General features: G+C 43.0%; 1 protein-coding gene across 1 annotated transcript in view; it reads left to right on the top strand.

Moving 5' to 3' along the window:
• Window positions 1-21,527, top strand: part of ccdc141 (coiled-coil domain containing 141) — a 160,547-nt gene that overhangs the window by 57,038 nt on the left and 81,982 nt on the right. Inside the window, exons 22-23 of the mRNA XM_051930465.1 lie at window positions 9,125-9,208; window positions 9,680-9,988. Coding sequence (XP_051786425.1) covers window positions 9,125-9,208; window positions 9,680-9,988 — 393 coding nt within the window. The remainder of the gene's footprint in view (window positions 1-9,124; window positions 9,209-9,679; window positions 9,989-21,527) is intronic.

Raw genomic sequence — 21,527 nt, 5'->3', positions numbered from 1 at the left:
TGCACTCACATCACAAACAGAGTCGCTTGTTGTATGCCAATGCTCATTTAGACAAGCCAGATTCATTTTGGAACAAAGTGCTTTGGACTGATGAGACAAAAATGGAGTTATTTGGTCAGAACAAAAAGCGCTTTGCATGGCGGAAGAAGAACACCGCATTCCAAGAAAAACACCTGCTACCTACTGTCACATTTGGTGGAGGTTCCATCATGCTGTGGGGCTGTGTGGCTAGTTCAGGGACTGGGGCCCTTGTTAAAGTCGAGGGTCGCATGAATTCAACCCAATAGCAACAAATTGTTCAGGATAATGTTCAAGCATCAGTCACAAAGTTGAAGTTACGCAGGAGTTGGATATTCCAACAAGACAATGACCCAAAACACAGTTGGAAATCTACAAAGGCATTCATGCAGAGGGAGAAGTACAATGTTCTGGAATGGCCGTCACAGTCCCCTGACTTGAATATCATTGAAAATCTATGGGATGATTTGAAGCAGGCTGTCCATCAAATTGAACTGAACTGGAGAGATTTTGTATGAAGAATGGTCAGAAATACCTCCATCCAGAATCAGACACTCGTCAGAGGCTATAGGAGGACAGCGTCTAGAGGACTAAAGGAGGCTCAACTAAGTATTGATGTCATATCTCTGTTGGGGTGCCCACATTCATGCATATTGCATATTGCATATTTTCTGTTAATCCAAAGTCGACATGTTGACTTTATTCTCATAGTTTATTTTGTCATTAAAGTAAAATGTCGTAAACTAAACTTCATCCTAAAATCAATGTTTAATTTACTAGATTTTCTCAAACCCCGTCATAAGTTAATGTAGCACATTAAATGCTTTGTGTTAAGTGTTCTCCGAGCTTCTTAAACTGACTTCTTCTTGCACTGAGGAGGCGCAGGCAGTGATCGGCTCACAGAATCCATTCACTTCATGAAATTCCTGCTCTCACATATACTAGCAGGGTCAATATAGCAGAACAAAACCCCACATCCTACATGACTTAGAAAGGAAACTGAAGCATGCCAAGTAAACCCACCAGAAAAACATGCAAATTCAAGGCAGGGTACAACCGGGACCCCCTTACTGCGATGTAGCAGTGCAACCTCCACGCCGCCGTGTCCCCACATGTTTAATACCTGCTTTAATGCATTTCATCATGATAATGATATCAAGTATTTATCTTCTACTTATTACTATTTATGTTCTACTTTAATGACAAATTACGAGAATAAAGTCAACATGTCGACTTTATTCTCGTCATAAGCGTCACGATTAAAGTGGAAATGTCGAGAATAAAGTGTCGTCACACTATTACACAGTACCCAGGTACGTTACACAGTATTGAAAAGAAAATAAAACAAGTACAACCTGGCTTTCAGTATTATCCAGTAGTAATGAAACCGTATTCACAGATTTGAACATAATGGTCCACTTCCGACCTTTTAAATCCAAAGTATCTCCAGGCAACAGACACGGCTCTTTATTCGGCAAACGTTCTTCTGTGTCATCATGTTCAACTTTATCGTCTGCTTCAGCTTCAGTTTCAGAATATTCTCTGTCCATTTTCATTGCTCAATACCTCCACTAACACATGTACTCTGTTGCATGCGTGTTTAGCGGTGCAGCAGTGAAAAAGGTCCCTCCCTTAAACAGTTTCCCGCTGTGCCACGTTCCAAACGTCATTTAGGCAATTTAAACCGGTGTTGTGGTATAAGAACAATCCATATCATAACAAAAATAAAAAAAAGTTTTTTGGTATGAACCGGTATACCGCCCAGCACTAATGGTGAGTGTCGCTTCGCCCCTTTGACAATCATGAAAACATCACCTGTAAGCGTTACGCTTGGTTTACATTTTCTCATGGGCGCCGGCATTAAGGAAGCGGTTTTGTTTACGGTTGCCATGGTTTTGTTTCCCAGAGTTCATTTTTCAGGCGTTGTCGACTACTAATCAGTTGCTTTTCTGTGACGTTTGTCTGTACACAAGGTCATTATTACTTATCTTAATGATTTTTATCTGTTATTCGTTTGTTGATAGATAGATAGATAGATAGATAGATAGATAGATAGATAGATAGATAGATAGATAGATAGATAGATAGATAGATAGATAGATAGATATTAATTTTAGCGTAGTTGGCAGGATAAGTGATAGATAGATAGATAGATAGATAGATAGATAGATAATGAAAGGCACTATATAATAGATAGATAGATAGATAGATAGATAGATAGATAGATAGATAGATAGGATTAATAAAGTATCTATCTATCTATCTATCTATCTATCTATCTATCTATCTATCTATCTATCTATCTATCTATCTATCTATCTATCTATCTATCTATCTATCTATTATATAGTGCCTTTCATTATCTATCTATCTATCTATCTATCTATCTATCTATCTATCTATCTATCTATCTATCTATCTATCTATCTATCTATCACTTATCCTGCCAACTACGCTAAAATTAATATCTATCTATCTATCTATCTATCTATCTATCTATCTATCTATCTATCTATCTATCTATCTATCTATCTATCTATCTAAGGGGAAATTCCCATACTCCAGCAGCAGCATACTGATAATAAAAACAATATTAAATTAAAGATTGATAATAATGCAGGTAAAAACAGACAATAACTTTGTGTAATGTTAACGTTTACCCCCCTGGGTGGAATTGAAGAGTCACAGGACGGTGACAGCAGTCTGTTGCTGAAGCTGCTCCTCTGTCTGGAATATATATCCAATATATATATCCATATACAGTATATGTAAATATGTGTATATTTACATTACACCGAAGGCCTCTCTTTTTTTTTTTTCTGGGGGGACGGGCTTGTATGTGTTTTTCCCCCAACTGCTGCACTTGACTCTGAAGAAGGGATGAATTCCCAAAACGCCTCGGCCAGATTGCTCGATATTCTTAACCAGATGGACGTCGTCCACGTTTCCTTCCTGAGATTCTGATTTGAGTCTTGAGACGCTCAGATGTCGACTTTTTGGGTCTTTAGCCCAGAGGATTTGTTATTAGTACGATTTGGACTTGACTTTGACATGATTTTGACATCGGTGTGTGTTCTCACATTGATATTTGTATAAGCAGACGCTCCTCACTTAATGGCCGAGGTCCGATCCTGCTATTACGTCGTTGAGCGAATTGGTCGATAAGCGAGGAGCTGCTACCGGAGCTCATGCTATGAGCCCTTCCATTTTTTTTGAATGAACAGAAAGGATGCGGGCACTGCAACGGAAGAAGAAGCGGCGTGGCGCGGCTCATCTGCGGCCTAGAAGATTTTTCCGAGTTGAGTCACGTTGCGGCAGATTCCTCCCTCCCTCCCATGGAGATTTTCTTCACCCCCTTTTTCCTCTTCTTCATAATCACAGCCTCATTTTAGCCTCAGGAGGAACACTGCACCTCTTGCGACTGAAAAATGGCTTGAATCACGTGATGAGCGAGCAGTGGTGGCACACTGAAGGAGAAGGAAAAATAAAAAACAAAGCAACACGACGGGCTTGGAACGTGTGGACGCATAAACTTCCCACTCGTGTCTCGTTGAATGCGGAGTGAGCGCGGGAACGAAACTGAGACTGAGAAAGGGTGATGTGAGATGAGATGCTTGACGCCTGGATGACCACATTTCTTGTACAACATACAATACCGGCTGGTCAGAGAGCTTCTCGTAAGTCTGCGCGGTTGTTAAACAGGTCGGTTGATAAGTGAGGAGGGTCTGTATGTTGTGTGGTCACTAGGGGGCGTATCAGCACCCGAAACTTCCAAGACACAATTGCACCACAACGGCCTCACTTCAGCTGACGTGTTTTTAATGTAAGCAGCACGACTCGGCGGTACGGCACAACTCCACATCCGACTCCCAACTCCTCCCGAGTCGAGTATGATGGACCCAGGAGTACTTCATTTTCATTGCCCCTGGGAAGTAGTTCTGTCTGAGGCAGGACCCCAATAGTCCTTATGCCAAAGAACCCGACAAGGCAGGCCCCTGGAACCACAACTCCCATGCTTACCCTGCTGGGGCTCGCCAGATGAGATGCTGCCAACCAGTATCCGGGGATATGTCCTGCCCATAGCAGGCCATCACCCACTGTCCCGGCATTCCCAATCAGAATGTCCTTCTGAGGTTGCCGGGATGCCCACCCTGGTCTTCCTGTGCCCGTGTCCTGGCATGGCAGGGAAATGTCCTTCTCTCCACTGACCTTCCCATGGTCTCCTGCCCAGATGAGGGTGCAGGGTCCATCCGGGTTGGGATATCAGTTGCTCCCTCACAGTTGTTACATTCCTCTTGTATTATTTGGTTGAAATTGATCTTTTTGTATAAAACAATAAGCTGCTCCTTTGATGATTGTTAGGTGCTGAGTTAGCCAGGGCGTTAGAAGGAAAGGACCACCTTACCCGACACCTCTTCACATGCAGGTGTTAACAACAGGGGGCTTTCTGGCTACAGGCACCCACCAGGAATATTTCAGCCAAGCTTCAGCTGCAAATTGCCCACCGTGCTGGAGGCCATAAACGACTGACGGGCTGCTGTGTTCAGTTTCCGTACGCTGTGGGTGTACAGGCCAACGCTAAACTCTCATCTGCAGCCCTTCTGCTAATGTAATTGGGCAGGGAATTGACAACACTCAAATTGCAATAAGGGCACCTACTGAGGATGACGCTGCTTTCGATAACCGTAAGCGGTGACACTCCATCAACACACAACTCACCTGAGAGGACAGACACGGTGGCTTGGTGGCCCGGGACAACCCAGGATTCACTTCATTGGAGGGAGAGCAGCGCCGATCAGATGACTTGCCGGAGGTGCTGCCCATGATGGCTGGCTTGTTGGTAAGGTGACTGGCTGAACCCGTTGTTTGTCATATTTCATTGTAACACGCCTCTCGTATAATGACATGTGCCAGGTGGTAGTGACTACCCACTCAGACGCTGGCACCTTAAGCCTTTCCCCAACCACCAGAGCCCAGAGGAATGGCACCACAATGACATGCGGGGTGCGCCATAGGGCTCCTCTCCTCAAATGCTAGGGTCTCGGTACGTGAGGATGGGGGCTGCTCTACCAGCCAATGAAGGTCTTCGGCGTCATGATTGCATATGTATGAGGCTCATTAGCATAGTCCATATACGGGTGGCTGTTTCAGAGTGGTAACCAGGCGAGTAAGAGATGCGTTCACGTTGTAATAGACTGGTGTCCCTGCTGGGATCGCTGCTATCACTTTAAACAGCTGGGAGGCCAATACAGTAGAGAAAGGTGAAGTCTGCATGCTCCTCCGACCCACTAGATGGCGGCACCCCTGGGCTGTGGTACCCATTTGTACACCCGCATGGAATGCTGGGAATTTTAGTTCAGAAGGGCAGCCCTGTTGGGTTCCATGAGTGCCAGCTAGGGGTTGTTGCAGGAAGTTGCACTCTCTATTTTACGGGACTCCATGTGACCCGGAAGTACTTCCACCGGGTGATGCCCTGGCACCAGAAGTACTCCTGAATCTTTAATAAAAAAGAACTGAACTGCCTTGTCTGGGAGAGGAGACAGCAAAGAGAAGAGAAGAGAAGAGTGCGCCACCACCATCTACCCAAAGCACCATGATGATCCAACAATGATGGATGGATTAAAAGCCAGAAGTCTGTATGACCATCAGCATCAAGTGACTCTGTGAAAACCCGAACTACAAAGAGGACTATTTCATTTATGTTAGGTAGAATGCCCAGAGGGGACTGGGTGGTCTCGTGGCCTGGAACCCCTACAGATTTTATTTTTTTCTCCAGCCTTCTGGAGTTTTTTTTGTTTTTTCTGTCCCCCCTGGCCATCGGACCTTACTCCTTTCTATGTTAACTAATGTTGTCTTATTTTAATTTCTTATTTGTCTTTTATTTTTCTTTTCTTCATTATGTAAAGCACTTTGAGCTACTTTTTGTATGAAAATGTGCTATAGAAATAAATGTTGTTGTTGTTGTTGTTGTCATTGCAGTGTGGAGGTGTTTCTTTAAAATAAAAATCGTTGTTTTGAACCCGGGACTTCTCTGTCCATTTGTGTTTGGGGCTCTGTAGCACCCCCTGCTGATCACAGCATACACACATTGACAAGGTGGTTGTGAGTAAATTGCAAACAAATGTGCGTACAAAAGGTTTTATAACTCGCATCGAATTCACACAAGGTTTTCGAGGTGAGACCCCCGGGTCATTTGCATTAATTCTCTTTGCCTTTCTTAGTGCCGAACCAGCAGGGCTGAGGGGAGTCCGTGTACTTTTTGGTATTTGAAATTTCATTTTAGAAGCAAAAACGAAAAAACGAAAATGAAAAGAATTTTCAGATTTTGATTTTTGATTAAAGAATAAAATGATGGAAAATAAGGTATTTTTTAATTCTGTGGTAACAAATAGCAGTCATAAACTTAAAATTACACATACTTTTCTCGATTTATTTGTGATTCAAATAATGAAAGTGTAATAGCTCAAAAACAACAAAACAGACGCATTTTCGTTGTCTGGCACCAGAGCTACTTCTTCTTCTGCGCGATTTTTGATGACACGTGCGAACAGTTCTCCTCACAACTCATCGACCGACGGCCTTTAAGTTTCACTGCATGGCATCAGCAGGGGATGGACCATTATGTTGTTTTTCAGAATGAAAAGAACATTTCAATGTCCACTCCGGGACGAGGACATGACTGTAAAAAAACAGTCGCATCTTTCAGGTAAAAATACAAGCTTTGCAAACTTTGCTTCATTGATGTAGCAGTTCTTTTATGAACGTTGTTGTTGTTACTTACTGTGAAACAGCTAACATTTGGTGATTTCATTTACTAACACTAAGCCTGGCAAATTTTGTAGTGCTAGCATTTTGAATGTGTGTAAATGTGTGAATGGTTGATCATTGACAAGTGTAGCACATGTTAAGAAAACTTTCTGTAAATCACGTTGCTCTCCTAACGTGTTACACTTGTGCGCACTGTTAATACTCGAAACGATTACTCGCTATAGTAGCCGGTAAAAGTCAATGAGCAACCATTCAAAATGCTAGCACTATAAAAATTGCCAGACTTAGTGTTAGTAAATGAAATCGACAAATGTTAGCTGTTTCGTAGTAACAACAATAACGTTCATAAAAGAACTGCCACATCAATGAAGCAAAGTTTGCAAAACTTGTATTTTTACCTGAAAGATGCGACTCAATTTTTCTGCAGTTATGTCCTCGTCCCGGAGTGTCACTCTTTTACTGTTCCGAAAAACAATGTAATGATCCATCCTCTACTGATGCCATGCAGTGTAACTTCAAGGTCGTCGGTCGATGTGTTATGAGGAGGAGGACTGTTCGTACGTGGCATCAAAAATCGCACAGAAGAAGAAGTACCTCCGGTTTCAGACAATGAAAATGCGTCTGTTTTGTTGTTTTTGAGCTATTACACTTTCATTATTTGAATCACAAATAAATCGAGAAAAGTATGTGTAATTTTAAGTTTATCACTGTTATTTGCTACCACAGAATTAAAAAATACCTTATTTTCCATCATTTCATTCTTTGATCAAAAATCAAAATCTGAAAATTCCTTTCATTTTTGTTTTTTCATTTTTGCTTCTAAAATTAAATTTCAAATACCAAAAAGTACACGGAGGGGGATCCCTCGGTAAATTTTTTTTTTTTTTAGAAATTGAAGACAGGATGTAGTCAAAAAAACGAAAAGCCAAAGTCAAGACTGGAAGGCAGAAGAGATGGACAAGACTCGAGTGGCGAGGTGGAAAATCGTAGTCCAGGTTTGGAATCCAAAATAAACGGAATTGCAAAACACATTGGAATGGACCAGGAGAACTTGAAATAGTCACAACATGGCCGCACCGTCATCCCAATGCATCCTGGGATACAATGTTATGGCATCGGCAACTGTGCAGCACATGACGTTGGGGACCAAACAAGATGGAGTTGAAAAATGTGTGAAATAAAAGTAAACTGCGGCATGGTGGCACAGTGGGTAGCGCTGCTGCCTCGCAGTTAGGAGACCCGGGTTCGCTTCCCAGGTCCTCCCTGTGTGGAGTTTGCATGTTCTCCCCGTGTCTGCATGGGTTTCCTCCCACAATCCAAAGACATGCAGGTTAGGTGCAGTGGTGATCCTAAATTGTTCCTAGTGTGTGCCCTGCGGTGAGTTGGCACCCTTCCCGGGGTTTGTTTCCTGCCTTGTGCCCTGTGCTGGCTGGGATTGGCTCCAGCAGACCCCTGTTACCCTATAGTTAGGATATAGCGGGTTGGATAATGACTGACTGACTAGATAGATAGATAGATAGATAGATAGACAGATAGATAGATAGATAGATAGATAGATAGATAGATAGATAGATAGATAGATAGATAGATAGATAGATAGATAGATAGATAGAAAGGCACAGTCCAAAGACATGCAGGTTAGGTGCATTGGCGATCCTAAATTGTCCCTAGTGTGTGTGCCCTGCGGTGGGCTGGCGCCCTGCCCAGGGTTTGTTTCCTGCCTTGCGCCCTGTGTTGGCTGGGATTGGCTCCAGCAGACCCCCCTGACCCTGTAGTTAGGATATAGCGGTTTGGATAATGGATGGATAAAAGTAAATTTGTATTCCCTGGGTATAAAAATCCCAGAAATGGCACCAAGGACACCTCAAGGGACGTTCATTAAAAATGAATAAACAGTTCAAGCCCTAACAGCAGGCTGAGCTCTCTTGTCATCTGCGTCGTGGCCACCAGCAGGTTTAGTGGATTAGAGAGACGGTGTGTTGAATGGGCAAAGCCACTAGGGGGCCACGCTGCTCTCATTTACAGTGGCCAGTCTTGGCAGATGCCTGGCACACCTGGGTGATCACCCTGTCTCTCACTCTTCTCGTGCCCCCCGACCAGTGAGGGTGTCATCTCAGGCTTTTGATTTGACTCCAGTCGGGCACTGGGCACTGGACTTGGCACTCAAAGGTCCAAAGCTGATTGTAGGCTTCACGGTAGCTCATCTTGGCAAATTCTGCATTGTACTTAGTTGCTCCCAGGAGAAGGCTCTGCCTTTCTTTCTGTGAGTGCCCAGGTGGATGGTGCCCAGGCGGAGGTCCTCTTGTGCGATCAATCTTTTTTTTTTTTTTTTGCACAGGTGGAGGCTAATAAGGAAATGAACAAAAAGATGGAGGAGACCAACTCACGGCGGCAGGACACCAAGATGGAGAGTCGTGTAAGTGTGGACGTGGTCCCTCTGTGCTCTCCACCACCCTGAGGCTCTTCACTTAAGCATGTCGTGTAATCCTTGCGGTCAAGCAGGGCCAGATGTCACATGGGCCAGGGTAAAAGGTCAACCAAAAGTGGTTTAAACAAACAAGATGGGGAAAACGGTTAAAGAGCAACTTGGCAAGGATTTGCCGACAGCTAGATGAGGGTGGACTTTGAGATGTCAAACAAACCTGGGCGGCTCAAGAGACAGGGGTCTGTACTGGAAGGAATAATTTGACATGAGAGTAATGTTCTTGTGCAGGACGTATGTTGGGACAGCTGTTGATGAGGTAAATAAGGTGGCCTGAACGTATGATTTGTCATCATCTCTTTCCCAGAAGTGCAGAACCACTCAGTTCCCCTCAACCTTTAGCCACCATAATGGCCCTGTGGTCTTAGTCCTCTTGTCTTCATGTTAATCCTGCTGCTTTTCTCATCACAGGTGGATCTAAAGTGCGGAGCGGATGCCAAGACGGACCTTAGGGCCGAAAACCGCAACCAGAGTGAAGAGCGAGAATTGAAGAGCCCACCTCAGGAGGAGCGAGACGGCAGCTCCGAGCAGACCAAGTGTTTCTTGTCGACTGCACGACCTCTGCAGCTCTCTGCCTCCCCACTGGTGCCAAAGAGGAAGCTGACGGTCCTTCCACAGGCTGGACAATGGGCACCAGACACTCAGCTCACCGCTCACGAGGTGCCCGTGGGGTTTTCGGAGTCGCCGGTTGTCGAAGTGGATGGCGGTAGTCTTTCTCAGGTCAGTCTCAATGAGAGGACTCCATGATGGTTTGGCCAGGGCTCTGTCTTTTTGTTTGCTTATTTATGCACTTTGTTATAAATCGTTATTATGATCGTCGCCTCGCTCGTGCTTTCTTATGCTTTTGTGTTTTATGCTGAATTGGGGAGGCGGGGACAGAGGACACTGCCGGCTCCGCCCCCAGTGCTATTTAAGCCCCGGTATTGGCTGCTTTGTTCCTCTCCTGTTCTTTGGTTTTTTTGATGTTTGCCGTCACTCGAGTGGATTTCATGGCTTTTTGACTTTTGGTTGTTGTGTTTGTTTGATTTTGGGTTTCTTATTTCAAGGTCTGTCTGGTTATTTCTGATCTCACCCTGTGCGGACCCCCATCAGAGGGTGAAAAATGAGAAGTTTCAGTTACAACTGAGAACATTTAGACTTTAAACCAGCGTTTCTCAACCGTTAAGTATTTGCGACCCGAGTTTTCATAAGTTGTAATCGTGCCTCCCCTAACGTTTTTTTTGAAACACTAATAAAATGTATTCCTATATTTTTTGCTGCCGATACACCGCTACAAGTTTAAAATTTCCCTACGAATAGCGAAATTACGCCACATACGGAAACATTTGTGCCCCACAGATTGAGAACCGCTGCTTTAAACCTTTCACTTGATGCACACACGTCAATATTTCAAGGATTTGACGCGGCTCTTCTTGTTTAATTTGCAAATCCTCACACTACTTATGATCACCCCAAGTCTGCGAGGCTTTTGCTAATTCAGACTTTTTCCCTTTTGTTTTGCCAATTAAAGCTGGTGAAATTTAAGGATTTTGCTTTACAGTCGTATTCTTTTTAAAATTGTTGCATTATTCTCTACTAGCAAAATACCCGCGCTTCGCAGCGGAGAAGTAGTGTGTTAAAGAGGTTATGAAAAAGTAAAGGAAACATTTTAAAAATAACGTAACATGATTGTCAATGTAATTGTGTTGTCAATGTTATGAGTGTTGCTGTCATATATATATACATATACACATATACACACACATATACACACATATACAGATATATTATATATACATATACACATATATTTTTTATATATATATTTTTTATATATATATATATATATATATATATATATATAAAAAATATATATATATATATATATATATATACACATACATACATACATATACACACATAGATGCACTTACAATAACATAGAAATCAATATAAACAACATTAAACATCATTATCATATGAGAATATGAAGTAATATATAAGAAGCACATTTCATATAAATATAAATTATTAAACAGTAAAATCTTCTTCTATAATTTGCTACCGTGGCTTTTCGTTGGTCTGTCCATGATTTTAAATCACCTGTAGCTTGCAAACCGTTTCACCTATTGACTTGAAATCTGGTACACATATAGTACGTCACGTCTACTATCCGCTTTATGGGTGATGATTGTATTACTCTTTTTATGTTTATTTTATTTTAGAATCAACTCGTATCTGCGCACACCAGGGCGGCCGTGGGCAGATGCGTATGGTGTATTCACTCCATGTTATCGTGCATTGCGCTGTCACTGGTATTTTGATAAAAGAATTTGAACAATATATAAGAAGCGTATAAATTATTAAACAGTAAAACATTAACATTTAAGAAGTAAAGTTACATTAAGTACTACTGCAGTGCCTTCGGGTATACCTCATTTTTTCTTTGCCCATTACATGCTTAAATGTATACATTTTTTGGTGTACCTACCCGAGAACACGCGACATATAACCGAGCGTGGGAGAAGCATGGATTTTAAACACGCGTTGAGTTCATCTGCTGGTCTCCCTCGTGGAATAACTGGTAATGTTTGACTAAAATGTACAGCGAGTAAAACGACATTACCTCCTTTTTTTTTTTTACGATCTGTGAGATCTTGCTTTTTTCGGTTCAAGGCTTCATAAGCTCTTTTATGTTCAATGTTGTACTTAATAAGTACTAATTATCCCAAACCATCATCTTTGAATGTTGCAAGACTTTCGCCTTGTATGTAGATCGGGGTAATTACATTCATTGCATTCCTAGTCTGAATCACAATGTGATTGTATGGGTGGTTACCTGGCACTGTAGGGTTGCCACCCGTCCTTTAAAATACGGAATCATGCCGCGTTTGAGAATGAAATTGCGCGTCCCGTTTTGAATCAATACTGGACGGGATTTATCCCGTATTTTTTTTATCATTTTTTTTTTAAAGCAGCGTCTCATGCAAATCATCCCACACGCATTTTATGAAGATGCCTCCTTTCCTACTTTTGATTGGGTAATACTTGATGTCATCGTTAGTTTGATTGGTGTTTTTAACTGTCCAGTGAGGAGGGCGTGTCTTTTAAGTACAGTCTGCAAAGTGTTGGCACTGAGATGTGGCGTCAGCGCCATAGTTGAAGCCCCTAACGTTGCGGTCAGCAAGTCGGCTAACATCCGCCATGTGCCGTCTTTCAGTTGCGAGAAGCAGATCATAGAATGGTTGAAACTGTTGCCCCTAACGTTGCGCCACGGCGTGTGCTTCGTTTATACCTCGTGTCTTCTCATTAAACTTTTATCTCGCGAATATGTTATTGCAATCCGCAGCGGGAGCGTTTCTATAAAGTTAATTTAAACTTACGTTTTACACCGTGCTTTGTTTCCCTTATGAACATGCTTGTATGCTTAACTCGCTCCGTTCTCAATTGTTTAATTAATTTTTTGCTCTTCGCTGTTTGCGGCTGTTCCTCCATTTCCCCCTACTTCGTTCTTTTATCTCGCGAATATGTTATTGCAATCCTTAACGGGAGCGTTTCAATAAACTGATTGAAAATAGTTTTGCATTTACCTTTTTAGTAAAAGGCGAGCTTTTAAGCCTGAGAAATCACCCCGTAAATGCACACGTTTAATTGGACATGTGTTAATATGTATGGTTACACAGTATTAAAAGACAGTGAACAACGTCAGTTACCTTTCTTCCCGCGTTTGATAAAAGGTGAGCTTTTAAGCCTCAGAAATCACCCCGTAAATGCACACGTTTAATTGCACATGTGTTAATATGTATGCTCACACAGTATTAAAAGACAGTCAAAAATTAACGTCATTTACCTTCGTTCCCACGTGTGACTCGTGCTGTAAATGTCTTCCTTGTTTTTAGTTCACGTGATTACGTAGGAGGCGTGATGACGCGATACGTGACTCCGCCTCCTCCATTACAGTGTATGGACAAAAAATATGTTCCAGTTATGACCATTACGCTTTGAATTTCGAAATGAAACCTGCCTAACTTTTGTAAGTAAGCTGTAAGGAATGAGCCTGCCAAATTTCAGCCTTCCACCTACACGGGAAGTTGGAGAATTAGTGATGAGTGAGTCAGTCAGTCAGTGAGTGAGTGAGTGAGTTAGTGAGGGCTTTGCCTTTTATTAGTATAGATAGAATCTCTATAGAAGATTAATTGCTCAAATTTTAAATGTAAACGCAGCTTTTGTTATGGCGAATCAGAAGCTTTTGACAATTCCTATCTTTCTTTCTAGATAATTTGAATTTAACGGCTGTTTGTTGGTGTTTTGTCTTGGTAGAGTAATATATATTGCTCTACTTTCCCCTATTGTATTATTAATATGTAGCCTTTGTCAGAATGCCTCTAATCTCACAGACTTACCTCTGTGTATACAGGTGCTGCTCATAAAATTAGAATATCATGACAAAGTTGATTTATTTCAGTAATTCTATTCAAAAAGTGAAACTTGTATATTAGATTCATTCATTACACACAGACTGATGTATTTCAAATGTTTATTTCTTTTAAAGTTGATGATTAGAACTGACAACTAATGAAAGTCCCAAATTCAGTATCTCGGAAAATTAGAATATCAATTAAGACCAATGCAAAAAAAGGATTTTTAGAAATGTTGGCCAACTGAAAGGTATGAACATGAGCAGTATGAGCATGTACAGCACTCAATATTTAGTTGGGGCTCCTTTGGCCTGGATTACTGCAGCAATGCGGCGTGGCATGGAGTCGATCAGTCTGTGGCACTGCTCAGGTGTTATGAGAGCCCATGTTGCTCTGATAGTGGCCTTCAGCTCTTCTGAATTGTTGGGTCTGGCGTATTGCATCTTCCTCTTCACAATACCCCATAGATTTTCTATGGGGTTAAGGTCAGGCGAGTTTGCTGGCCAATCAAGAACAGGGATACCATGGTCCTTAAACCAGGTACTGGTAGCTTTGGCACTGTGTGCAGGTGCCAGGTCCTGTTGGAAAATGAAATCTGCATCTCCATGAAGTTCGTCAGCAGCAGGAAGCATGAAGTGCTCTAAAACTTCCTAGTAGACGGCTGCATTGACCTTGGACCTCAGAAAACACAATGGACCAACACCAGCAGATGACATGGCACCCCAAACCATCACTGACTGTGGAAAGGTTACACTGGACCTCACGCAACGTGGATTCTGTGCCTCTCCTCTCTTTCTCCAGACTCTGGGACCTTGATTTCCAAAGGAAATGCAAAATTTACTTTCATCAGAAAGCAGCAGTCCAGTCCTTTTTGTCTTTAGCCCAGGCGAGACGCTTCTGACGCTGTCTCTTGTTCTAGAGTGGCTTGACACAAGGAATGCGACAGCTGAAACCCATGTCTTGCATACGTCTGTGTGTGGTGGTTCTTGAAGCACTGACTCCAGCTGCAGTCCACTCTTTGTGAATCTCCCCCACATTTTTGTTTCACAATCCTCTCCATGGTGCGGTTATCCCTATTGCTTGTGCACTTTTTTCTACCACATCTTGTCCTTCCCTTCGCCTCTCTATTAATGTGCTTGGACACAGAGCTCTGTGAACAGCCAGCCTCTTTAGCAATGACCTTTTGTGTCTTGCCCTCCTTGTGCAAGGTGTCAATGGTCGTCTTTTGGACAACTGTCAAGTCCGCAGTCTTCCCCCTGATTGTGTAGCCTACAGAACTCGACTGAGAGACCATTTAAAGGCTTTTGAGTTAATTAGCTGATTAGAGTGTGGCACCAGGTGTCTTCAATATTGAACCTTTTCACAATATTCTAATTTTCCGAGATACTGAATTTGGGACTTTCATTAGTTGTCAGTTATAATCATCAACATTAAAAGAAATAAACATTTGAAATACATCAGTCTGTGTGTAATGAATGAATCTAATATACAAGTTTCACTTTTTGAATGGAATTACTGAAATAAATCAACTTTGTCATGAGATTCTAATTTTATGACCAGCACCTGTAAGGTATTATAGTATATAACTTATCCCCACCTTCCCTTCTATATCTATAGGCAATTAGGTGTAGCAAAAAGACAAGCAAGAGTTAAGTTACAATTTAAACATTGTATTATCGATAATATTCATAAATATTGGTGATCCTAAATTGTCCCGTGTGTGGGTGTCTGTGCCCTGCGGTAGGCTGGCACCCTGCCTGGGGTTTGTTCCTGCCTTGCACCCTGTGTTGGCTGAGATTGGCTCCAGCAGACCCCTGTAGTTAGGATATAACGGGTTGGATAATGGATGGTTGGATGTCCTCCTTTATTTATGGCCTTGTGACGGTGTGGGTCGGCTCCTTGCTCCCTTGGTCGATAACATAACCGGATGAGCGTGACTGATGAGGACAAAACCAGACGTGAAGAAGCAAGGGGAAGGTGCAAAGTGCTCAGTGCTTTGATTAAAGCCAACACTAAACTAGAATGTTCCAAAGGTGCAGTGCTCAATCATCCAATTCAAAACAAAGGTGAAGTGGAGGTTAAAATCGAAATGAACACCTCCATTAAAACGAGGTGCAAACCACCTGACAGGAAAGTTTCCTTTTTAAAAACCCGCTGCCTTTGATCTTTTAATTGGCGGCTCCTCTGCTTATCCCACGTGGGCCTCTCACCCTAACAGCAGACGTAGCTCACCTTCCTCAGGTTCAGGGGTCCCTGTCGTCCCTTGGCTACGGACCTCGGCTTGGGTCCCCAATGGCCAGGGCGCTCACTCTGGGGCTCTCGATCCCCGCTGCCTTCCCAGTCTACACTCCCGGTCACTCGCGGCCCATTCCAGTTGCCACTCCTCTTTGGGGCTCATTGCCTGGCCGCTTGCTTCCTCTCCCTCGAGCTGCACTCTTCAGCTCACTCGCTCTCGCTCCCTCCATCTTTTCTTCTTGTTTTCCTTTCTCAGTTTCTCTTCTCGTGCTTCCTTTCAAACTGGCGACATGGCACAGCTCCCGTCGTCAATGAGGGTCCCTACACCCGTTGTGGAAAGACCAGCCTCGACACAGACAGACACAGACTCGCAATGGCCTTAAGCACACACTTTAATTTTCTGATTCTTTTGTACACACAGGGCACCAACCGCCACCAATGTTCATAGTCCTTTCCTTGACTCTCTTGTCTTTCTCTTCTGCCGCCCTCACTCCTCCACTCTCAAGCTCTGTCCTCTGCCTCCCGACTCCGGCTCCCCGAATGGAGTGAGGCGGCCCCTTTTATGGGACACCCAGAAGCACTCCAGGTGTGGCCGGTTCCTCTTCCTGGCAGCACCTGGCAGAAGTGCTGCCATCCAGGGCTCTGGGATAGTCCAGGCACCCCCTTGGCGGTGACTGGACACCAACAGGGCTGAGCTTCCAAGCTGCAAATCTGTGGCCCTGATGTAATAGATAGATAGATAGATAGATAGATAGATAGAAAGTTACTGTGTAATAAATAGATAGGTAGACCTGAAAGGCACTATATAATAGATACATAGATACTTTATTAATCCCAATGGGAAATTCACATACTCCAGCAGCAGCATACTGATACAAAAACAATATTAAATTAAAGATTGATAACAATGTAGCTAAAAACAGACAATAACTTTGAATAATGTTAACGTTTACCCCGCACCCCGGGGAAGATATTGCCCCTCTCCCGGTCCTTCCCTTCTCCAGGCGTCCCAGTGGGGCAAGGACCCTGGTCATCTGCCACACTGCACACTAAGTGCAGGGCCATCCACTCCTGCAATCGCAAACGGGTACCTCTCGCCATGCTGAAACACAAAGACGCGAGTGTGGCGATTATTTATTTAAAAACGCCAAACAGCTGCGGAGCTCACTCTACCACAGGCCTTTAATGTACCGAGTTCTTCATATCTGTGGATTTCTTGAGTTAATCCCAATGTCTGGTGAGAACGTCACATGAACAGCCTCATTGGAAATCCATTTACTGAAAAACAAGTAAAAATAAAACATGGAGATGCATGTCAGCACTGTGCAGGCCGAAAAGCCTGTTTCTAGAGTTTGGGGTGAGGCTGCCCATGCCAGTAGGCCAAGCTGAGTTCTCCTCAGAGGTCTCTTCAGACTTCGCTGGGCGTTTTTGTGAATCCAACAATCGGGGGGGGGGGGGGGGGGGGTATTTTCAGTATCTGGTTGGCGATTAGGACTTGGGCTTTTGGGTTTGGGCTGATTTGTTGGCTTGGACTCTGCTAGGTTCATGCAAATGTTTCTCCTCCCAGTCCCTCATGGCCTCCATCTATAACCACTTTGGCAGAACACTGAGAAAGGCGCTATATATAAAGGGACAGCACTGCCCTGAGTTTGATTTCCAGCTCTGAGCATCCCAAAATTGGTGGGCTATATTTGAGGTGACATCTCCTGACCCCGGGCAGGTCTGCTCACCACCACCACCACCACCTTCTCCTCCTTTAAACAGCAGGGGGGTCCTGTGGGGGGCTGGCTGGCTTAAGGTTCATGCTTTAGACAGCTGCAGAGCCCCCTGTGGTCAGAGCATGTGGCCTGTCATTCATGTGACACCCACGTGAGGAGCGTTTGGGCAGCATGGCAAGGGGTCTTTGCCGAACACCAACACATCCAAGTCGTTTATGTTGCTAAAAGCTCGACCCACTGGTGGGCACCCTGATGTTTGTACCACTGAGAAAAGAGTTGGAGGAGCCTCAGGTGGCGCCAAACTGAGGAGGGCGCGTTACATGAAAAAAGGATTTTGTTCTTATATGGCTTGACTGTTAAACTGGGCGACACATCAGTTCATTTCATTTCTGGGACCACTCTCATGTATTCCTGCTGTGTTGGGGGACAAAAGAGATTAGAAAAGACGCTATATAAAAACAAAAAAAGAGTGTTTTCATTTGGAAAACTGTGAGTTTTTAAATGACCCCCATTATGAAGTGTGCAGGGTCGGGTCAGTTTATTAATAACTTACTGGCAGGCCAGCTGGAGGGTCCCAAGCAAACTGGTGCAATGCGCTATAAAACACCAATTCAGAAAACACAGGCATGGCACAACACCCAAGTGCAATCGAGGACTTTGCCAATGGCTTTCAGTACTGGGGCATTTTGAAATGTTGCTTATTTATTTAATCAATGAGACGGATGTTTGATTTTTGTTTACAGTCATGGCTGAAATTATCGGCATCCCTGGAATTTTCCCAGAAAATTATTGCAATTACTAACGTTTTTGTATATGCATGTTTATTTCCTTTATGTGCATTGGAACAACACAAAAAAACAGGAAAAAAAGCCAAATCTGACCTCATGTCACACAGAACTCCAAAAATGGGTCGGACAAAATTATTGGCACCCTTTCAAAATTGTGGGTAAACCGTTTTATTTCAAGCATATGATGCTCGTTTGAACTCACCTATGGCAAGAAACAGGTGCTGGCACTATAGCAATCACACGTGAAGCCAGTTAAAATGGAGACAAGTTGACTCAACCTTTCTGTTGTGTGTCTGAGTGTGCCACACTAAGCATGGAGAACAGACAGAAGAGCAAAGAATCGCCTGAGGACTTGAGAACAAAAATTGTGGAAAAATAACAACAATCTCAAGGCTACAAGTCCATCTCCAGAGATCTTCATGTTCCTTTGTCCACCGTGCGCAACATAATCAAGAAGTTCACAACACATGTCACTGTAGCTAATCTCCCTGGACGTGGACGGAAGAGAAAAATTAATAAAAGACTGCAACGAAGGATAATCCGAATGGTGGATAAACAACCCCAATGAACTTCAAAACATATTCGAGCTGTTCTGCAGACTCAGGGTGCATCAGTGTCAGCTCGAACTATTAGTCGACATCTGAACGAAATGAAACGCTATGGCAGGAGAGCCAGGAGGACCCCACTGCTGACACAGAAACATAAAAAAGCCAGGCTGGAGTTTGCCAAAATGTACTTGAGGAAGCCAAAATCCTTCTGAGCGAATGTCTAGTGGACGGATGAGACCAAGGTAGAGCTTTTTGGTAAAGCTCATCATTCTACTGTTTACAGAAAACGGAATGAGGCCTACGAGGAAAAGAACACAGTACCTACAGTCAAACATGGTGGAGGTTCTAAGATGTTTCGGGGATGTTTTGCTGCCTCTGGCACTGGATGCCTTGACTGTGTGCAAGGCATTATGAAATCTGAAGATTACCAAAAGATATTGGGTCGCGATGTAGGGCCCAGTGTCAGAAAGTTGGGTCTGCGTCAGAGGTCATGGGTGTTCCAGCAGGACAATGACCCCAAACATACCTCTAAAAGCACCCAGAAATGGTTGAAGACAAAGCGCTGGAGAGTTCTGAAGTGGCCAGCAATGAGTCCGGATCTAAATCTGATTGAACACTTATGGAGAGATCTCAGAATTGCTGTTGGGAGAAGGCGCCCTTCAAATCTGAGAAACCTTCAGCATTTTGTAAAAGAAGAGTGGTCAGAAATTCCAGTTGAGAGGTGTAACAAGCTTGTTGATGGTTATAGGAAGCACTTGATTTCAGTTATTTTTTCCTAAGGGCGTGCAACCAGATATTAAATTGAGGGTGCCAATAATTTTGTCCAGCCTGGTTTTTGAGTTCTGTGTGACATGATGTCAGATTTGGCTTTTTTTCTCTGTTTTGTTGTGTTGTTCCAATGCACATAAAGGAAATAAACATGTGGATACCAAAACATTTGTAATTGCAACAATTTTCTGGGAGAAATGGTGCATTTTCTGGGAAAATTCCAGGGGTGCCGACAATTTCGGCCATGAATGTATTAAATATGTCTGTAACCTTGAGTCCTTTTCCAAATCCAGCGCCAGAACAGACAACAGCGTGACATCTTAGTTATTCTTGAATGTGAGTTACAGCTGTTCACTTGGTTAACTGTGCACTGTCTTTGTGGGTGGAGCCCCAGGAGGTGGGGCCGCTCTGACATCACCACTGCTGGGCCTTCTGAGAAGGTTCAGAAGCTGGAATTTATTTTGTCGTGAAGCACGTTCCTACTAAAGACAAAATGGCAGTGAGGTCTCCAGAGGTAGGCCAGTACCTTAACTGCTCACCTAAGCTCAGCCAGGACCCCAACTCTCCCTTTCTGGCTTCAGCCTGAGCGGGCATCAGAAATGGAGAGTTGGTAAAACAACACTTCTAACAGAAACTCCATAAGAGGGAGGATAACCGTCAACCCCTGGCTTGTGAACAGAACTGGGCACCAAGGGATCTTTATATAAAAAAAGACAGAAGAGACCACCAAGACGGAGAGCGGGAGCTCCAGCAGTCGTGTAAGTGTGGATCTTGAGGCTCTTCACATAAGCATGTTGTGTAATCTTTACAGTCAACATCATCAGCAGGACCAGAGGTCACATGGGCCAGGGTGAATGGTCATCCAAAATAAGTATGAGAAAGCAGTGATGGAGGAGTCCAGGTCTCTTAAAGGGAAACTCAGCAAAGACTTGCAGACAGCTGGATGAGGGTGTGGGAGTAATGTGTAGGGAGTAATGTGACATGAGAGCAATGTAGAGACCAGAAGACATGGGACAAATGTCACAACTAGGAAAGACAAGACACTGGCGTGAAAACCAAAAGTCAGAGTTGAAGAAACCGACGTCAGGGTCTTTAACCAAAAAATTGTAAGCTGTAGGCACCACAGTGAGGAGAGTTTTGGGGTTGTGTATCCGCAGCCTCGGACTCCAGGCTTGTGATTTCTATTTCTCTTCAGTTGTCCTTTTCTGAGGCGTTTCCTAAAATGTTCACCTTTAGCTTGTGGTTTGTAGCCCAAGGATTTCAGATCTGATCTTCATTTCCTTCCAGAAAGGGTTACTGTAAAGTTAAATGTGACTCCATTTTGTTTGTTAAAGGTTTATCTTTATACTAGCAAAATACCCGCGCTTCGCAGCGGAGAAGTAGTGTGTTAAAGAGGTTATGAAAAAGAAAAGCAAACGTTTTAAAAATAACGTAACATGATTGTTAATGTCATTGTGTTGTCTTTGTTATGAGTGTTGCTATACACACACACATACACACACATAAACATATATATACATATGTACATATACACATATATACATATATATATATATACATATACACATCTACATATATATACATACATATACACATCTACATATATATACATACATATACACATCTACATATATATACATATATATATATATATATATACATACATATACACACACATACATATATACATATACACATACATACATACACATACATATATATATATATATACACATACATACATACATACATACATACACACACACATATATATATATATATTTACATATCTACATATATATACA

This window comes from Erpetoichthys calabaricus, chromosome 8 (assembly GCF_900747795.2).
Source record: "Erpetoichthys calabaricus chromosome 8, fErpCal1.3, whole genome shotgun sequence".
Taxonomy (NCBI): domain Eukaryota; kingdom Metazoa; phylum Chordata; class Cladistia; order Polypteriformes; family Polypteridae; genus Erpetoichthys; species Erpetoichthys calabaricus.
This window is presented reverse-complemented; position numbering and strand designations above follow the sequence as displayed.